Here is a 6,772-nt window from a genome sequence, read left to right as displayed (position 1 = left end):
GCAGTTGCCACTGCTATTTTAGCTGACTGGGGCTGAGTTCGAACCTGCTACTCTCTGTATGTGGGGTCAGTGCCCTACCCCGTGAGCCACAGGCGCCGCCCACTCTCTGAGGTTTTTCTGTCAAGTAGTTAATAATGGGTCTATAAACACGCAAACATTTTTGAAGCTCTCTTGTGTAACAAAAAGGATCATTTTATAATGCAAATGAATTCTCTTTTTCCTTTTTGTAAGCTGGCTGAAAATATTTTTTATGAAGATATCGTCAGAGTGAAACACATTTGCAAGGGCAAGGATAGAGACTGGGGAGTTATTGTCTTGATAATAAATGTCTAATGAGTTTTGAATTGCTGTTCCCAGGGATTTGAGCAGGTGCCTTAAATTATGGTGTAAACTACAAATTCCAGCAGAGATAATCTCCTTGTTCCTGGGCCCGGTGCTGTTTTGCAGATGTGGATGAGTGCCAGACAGGCCGATGTCACCCTGATGCCCTCTGCTACAACACTCCGGGCTCCTTCACCTGCCAGTGCAAACCTGGTTACCAGGGAGACGGCTTCCACTGCGTGCCTGGAGGTGAGGTGGTGAGATGTTTGGAGTTGATAACCCATCCTTGAATTCTGAGTATGTGGCCCTGGGAGAGAAGGTGAGGTGGGGAAGTGGGGGCTCCACAGATGGTTCTAAGCATTGTGGGAGAGCAGAGCACGGACTGCAGTGTAGAGCCCTGAAGGTGTGCAGGTGTGCGGTGCATGACTCCAGGGGGCACCCTGTGCATGGACCATTATAGTACTGGCAGCCTGGAATCCAACCCTCTTCATACCTTGAGCAGCCAGTGCAGAATAAGAACTGGTATCTAGGGCTGGGCACGGTGGCTCACACCTGTAATCCTAGCACTCTGGGAGGCTGAGGTGGGTGGATTGCCTGAGCTCACAGGTTCATGACCAGCCTGAGCCAGAGCGAGACCTCGTCTCTAAAAATAGCCATGTGTTGTGGTGTGTGACTGTAGTCCCAGCTACTTGGGAGGCTGAAGCAAGAGATTTGCTTGAGCCCAAGAGTTTGAGGTTGCTGTGAGCTGTGAGCTGTGATGCCTCGGCATTCTACCAAGGGTGACAAAGTGATTCTCTGTCTCCAAAAAGAAACTGGTATATATTTGTCAGCATTCTCAAGAGAAGCAGAACCAACAGGGTAAATACATATATATGTATATGCACAGAGAGTGACGGAAACATAGATACGCATTGTTTTTTTTTTTTGAGACAGTGTCTGTTGCCCTGGGTAGAGTGCTATGGCATCACAGCTTGCAGCAACCTCAAATTCTTAGGCTGAAGCGATTCTCTTGCCTCAACCTCCTGAGTAGCTGGAAGTACAGGTGCCCACAACAATGCCCGGCTGTTTGTTGTTGTTGCAGTTCTCATTATTGTTTTAGCTAGCCTGGGCCGTACCCACTGAGCTACGGGCTCCGCCCCATATATACCCATTTTAAGAAAGGAAAAAACAATAGTAAAATTGTAATATTCAGTATACACTGAAAATGGCAGACAAATACCAGTCATGGTGAGCATCTCTTGTAATTGCAGAAGTCAAATGTGACTTGAGTATTAAAACTTTAATACAATCTTTTCCGTTCTGAAAATGTGTATACATTTTCTTGGCACCCACAGAAAGAAAGACATTTATTATAAGACATTGACTCACATGATAAGCCCCCACATCTGTAGTCAGCAAGCAGGAGACCTGAGAAAGCTCATGGTTTAGTTACACTCCAAGCTTGACAGCCTCAAAAGCAGGTGAGCTGATGGTCTAGTTGTAGTTCAAATGCCAGCAACCTCCAGACCCAGGAAGAGCAGATGTTACAGTTCAGTTATATTCTAAAAACAGGAAAAAATATATATATATATATAATGCACTAGTTCAAAGGCCATCAGGCAGGAAGAATTCTTTCTTTTACTTGGGGGAGCAGGTTGGCCTTTTTATGCTGTTCGGGCCTTCCACTGGTTGGACATGGCCTAGCCAATGTCCATGGCCTAGTCCACATTAGGGTGGACAATCTGCTTTACTTGGTCTGTTGATTTAAATGTTAATCTCATTCAAAACTATCTTCACAGAAACTCCCAGAATATTGTTTAACCAAATATTTGGGCAACTTTTGGCCCAGTTAAGTCAACACAAAATTAATCAGCACTGGTTTCTAAGAGTCCCAGGGAAAGGAGCTGGGGTGGAGGTGGGAGGACAGGGGTGAAAAGCCTCAGCTGAGGAAGATGAGGACTGAGGACTCCACAAAACAGTCTGTGGCGCCTGTCACACTGGACCTGACCCACCAGCTTACAGAGTTGGTGCTGACCGGAAACTTAAGTGGCATCTCACTGGAGCCTGAGGTTCATGATGGGGTCACGCCAGCCCCTGGAATGCGTCTGGGAACTTGGGAGGCCCCTAAAGGCTGTGGGGAGAGTGGGTGAAACTGGCTGCCATCTGTGCAGAGCCTACTGTGTGTCTGGTGCTCCCCAAGTATTACTTCCCGACTTCAGTGCTCATTATCGCCTCTTCCAGGGAAGTCCCTTTACCATTTATATTTGCACAGAGGATGTTGAAACCGAAAGAGAAAGGCTGGTCAGGGTCGCCCAGTTCATAAATACTGAGCAAAGACTCTGAACCACGAGGTAGCCTGACACGAGACCAAGAGTATCTCTGACGCCTCACACTGCTGTTAGATGGTGGTGTTATTTTAATTATTATAGATGTTGTGGGTTAGATATAGTCGTACCACTACAAATGTTTTCAGTAAGAAAAAGGGGGAATTTATTATTATTACTATTATTATTAGAGATAGAGTCTCATTATGTCACCCGCGGCAGAGTGCTGTGGCGTCACAGCTCATAGCAACCTCAAACTCTTAAGCTTAAGCGATTCTCTTGCCTCAGCCTCCCAAATAGCTGGGACTACAGGTGCCCCCCACAACACCTGGCTATTTGTTGTTCTTGTTGTACTTGTCGGTTTAGCAGGCCCAGGCTGGGTTCAACCCTGCCAGCCCCAGTGTATGTTGGTGGTGCCCTAGCCACTGAGCTACAGGCACTGAGCCAAAAATCTCACCAGTTTTTTTTTTGGGGGGGGAGACAGAGCCTCAAACTTATCCCCCTGGGTAGAGTGCCATGACATCACAGCTCACAGCAACCTCGAACTCCTGGGCTCAAGCGAGTCTCCTGCCTCAGCCTCCCAAGCAGCTGGGACCACAGGCGCCCACCACAACGCCCAGCCATTTTTTGGTTGCAGCTTTCTTTGTTGTTTGTCGGGCCCGTGGGCTGGATTCGAACCTGCCACCTTAGGTGTATGTGGCTGGCGCCTTAGCCACTTGAGCCGCAGGCACCAAGCCGTCTTACCACTTTTTAATAACTGTTTAAATGTCCACCTCCTTCACGAGCCTGAGAGCGCATGAGGACCAGGTGCCACGTGCACTTTATCCTTGTGTTTTCAGTATCCTCTGGAGCATGTGGTCCACGGTGGGGCTCACAGCTGTCCATAGCTGTTGAAAAAATAAATGAATTCACCAATTTCCATCCCTACCAGCCGCATTTGAAAGTTTTCGTTTGTCCACGCTCTCACTAGAACTTGTTTTTTCGTTTGTCCACACTCTCACTAGAACTTGTTTTTACGATAGTTGTCAATCTGAAAATATCAGATTAAAGTTTATATTTTGATGTATAATACTACTTATTGCTGGTCTAAATTGCCTACTTATGCTCATAACAGATGTTAGGAAATATGGCCCACTCTCTCTTTTTATAAATAAAGTTTTATTGGAACACAGCCATGCTTGTTAGCTGATGTATAGTCTGTGGCTGCTTTTGTGCTCTAAAGGCAGAGGTCCATAGTTGTGACAGAGATCGGAAGGCCCACAAAGCCTAAAAATAGCCCACTGTCAGGCCTTTGACAGACAAAGCTTGCTGGCCCCTGGCTTAGATAGACCCAGGCAGGGAAATTAATTGTTCATGAAATGATGGGTAAAGACGGCAACGCTGCCTGTAGACCTCACTAGCAGAGGAGTAGTTGTGTTAATTTAAGAAATTCTAGCAAATGACTAACATTCATCATTTCCTTAGGCTGGCTTCCCATCTCCACTTCAAAGAGAAGCAGATGGTTCATTTTTTTGTTTTTTGTTGTTTTAGCCTGACTCTTGGCCCCCTTTTTCAGGCTGTGTTGACTAAACAGAACTAAATCCAGACCTGTAGGCTGGGATGGAAGGGTGCTACAAGGATAAAACCATTAAGAGCTGTTTGCCAGGATTGTTTATGCATTTGATCTTGTTCCCTTAAGGAAATTAACATCTAGTTATATATCTGAGAGAGAATGTGCACAAGAAATGGATCAGAACGTTCCCTGAGGAAGCTCTGTGGGGGGGGGGAATCCAAATAACTGTGCACAGGGGACAGTCAGTAACTCGATACGTGTGATACATAACAGAAAGCAGTTGACATGAATGAGCCAGAGTTAGTGGATAAGTCTCAACAATGTCATGTTTAGCAAAAGAGATTATATTAATAAAAGGATATATACGGTATGACCCATATATAAAATATAAAGCTATGTGAAAATCAACCTGATGTGCACATACGAACATAAGAAAACTGTAAAATGTATACAGAGGAATGAGACGCAGAGGCTTCAGGGGAGAGGTTTGTCCCCATGGTGAGTAGAAGGGAATTGGAATTGAGGAGGGTACACCGGGTGTCATAGTCTGTTTTGGGGCTCCTGTAACAAAATGCTATAGAGTGGGTTGCTTATAAACAATAGAAATTCATTTCCTACAGTTCTAAAGGCCGGGAAATCCAAGATCAAGGTGCTGGCAAATTGAGTGTCTGATGAGGGTCCGTTTCTTGGTTCCTGGAAAGCCGGACAGCTTTTTGCATTGTCCTCATGTGGTGTAGAGGGCCAGGGAGTCATTTAGGAGGGCATTAATCCCATTCACGAGGGAACCAATGATCTAATCCAGACTAGGGCCCCTGGGCCACATGCGGCCCGCCTAGGACATTTAATCGGCCCACTGGGTGTTGTTGCCGCCACTGCCTGTCCTGCTTAGCAGCTGACTGGTCCCGGGGCCCGTAGTCCGGCCCTCCAACGGTCTGAGGGACAGTGAACTGGCCCCTTGTTTAAAAAGTTTGCAGACCCCTGAATCAATCACCTCCCAAAGGCCCCACTTCCTAATGTCATCACCCTGGGGGTGAGAATTTCAGGCTATGAATTTGGAGAGGTAGGGAGACACAAAACTTCAGACCATCGCTCAGAGGCTACATATATATTTCTGATGTTTTATTTCTTCAGCCAGAATATGAATGCAGCAGTTTTCATCATGTTCTAAATTGAAAATACTTTAGGAAACATTGCAGGCCTGGTGCAGTGGCTCATACCTATAATCCCAGCACTCTGGGAAGCTGAGGTGGGAGGAGCCCTTGGGCTCAGGAGTTAACACAGCCTGAGCAAGAGGGAGACCTCATTTTTGCTAAAAATAGAAACTTTATCAGGGTGTGAGACAATATTTGTTTTGTGAACATGTGCTTGTGTGTGTGCATGGATATTTATACCTCTGTGTGTGTGTAACTGTGCGTGTGTGTACGGGTTGTTGAGGAAATTGTATTTCTTTTCTTTTGTGGGTCATGGTTAGAAGCTTGAAAGCTACCATGTTAGTTCTCTATTGGTCCATAACAAATTACTCCCATAGTTAGCCACTTAAAACAATAGACGTCTATTACATCACAGTATCTATAGGTCAGGAATTTAGGAGGAGCTCACCTGGGGGTCCTGATTCAGGATCCCTCATGGGGTTGCTGGCAAGGCATGAGCTGGGGCCGTGGTCTTCTCTGACAGACACGGGTCCTCCCTGGAAGACTCAGCTCCTCTCAATGGGGCCTCCCCACAGGGCTGACTAAGCAGATTCAGGACTCGGCAGCTGGGTCCCTTCAGAGCAGATAATGAGAGGGAGAGACAGAGAAGTGCCAGGACAAAGGCCCTAGTCTTCTGTAACCTAACCTTGCAATGGTAAATTCTCATTCCTGCTGCTGGTCTGTCTCCGGCCAACCCTGTTGCAGTGTGAGGGGCGACTGCCCAAGGGTGTGAGACCGGGAGGTGGGGAGAACAGGGGCCATCTTGGGGGCCGGCTGCCACAGCCACTGACCTGGCCTGGACAACATCCTAGGGAAAGTAACTGGCTGTATTTTTGTAACAGAGGAGAGTTTATTAGAGGATCATAGAGAAGCATGTAAAATGTGGTCCTTAAGGGCAGGTCCCAAGCCTGTGGGTGCTGGATTATTTCTCTTTACACTCGGCACCAGTTACATTTCCCAGGACTCTGGGTCTAGATCCAGACAACATATCTCAGAGAGGAAGAAAACGAAGAGTCACATGGCATGGTACAACTTCAAGGAAAGAAGTCTGAGAAACAATGTAACGTACACCTTCTGTTCCTTAGGCTTCCGCTGTTTATGGTACCGGTTACACTATGTTTCAAATAAACATAACGTGAGAGAACTAGAATTTCCTAGGCAGAACTGTCAGGGGCTCTAGGAAGTCTATAGTTCATCCTTTTTGTTGCACAAATAAGAAACATGAGGCCTGAATAATTTCTTAGTTTTAAAAAAGGTTTCTTGGCCAGGTGTGGTGGCTCACACCTGTAATCCTACCACTCTGGGAGGCCAAGGCCAGTGTATTGCTTAAGCTCAGAAATTTGAGACCCAGCCTGAGCAAGGGTGAGACCCCCATCTGTACTAAAAATAGAAAAACTAGCCAGGTG

At 46.4% G+C, this 6,772-nt stretch overlaps 1 protein-coding gene across 1 annotated transcript in view; it reads left to right on the top strand.

Moving 5' to 3' along the window:
* The window catches only part of NID1 (nidogen 1), a 90,630-nt gene that overhangs the window by 53,479 nt on the left and 30,379 nt on the right, over window positions 1–6,772 (top strand). The window contains exon 12 of the mRNA XM_003797446.3: window positions 448–570. Within this exon, the coding sequence (XP_003797494.1) occupies window positions 448–570 (123 nt within the window). The remainder of the gene's footprint in view (window positions 1–447; window positions 571–6,772) is intronic.

This window comes from Otolemur garnettii, unplaced genomic scaffold (assembly GCF_000181295.1).
Source record: "Otolemur garnettii isolate 467f Iridium unplaced genomic scaffold, OtoGar3 scaffold00116, whole genome shotgun sequence".
In the NCBI taxonomy this organism is placed as follows: domain Eukaryota; kingdom Metazoa; phylum Chordata; class Mammalia; order Primates; family Galagidae; genus Otolemur; species Otolemur garnettii.
This window is presented reverse-complemented; position numbering and strand designations above follow the sequence as displayed.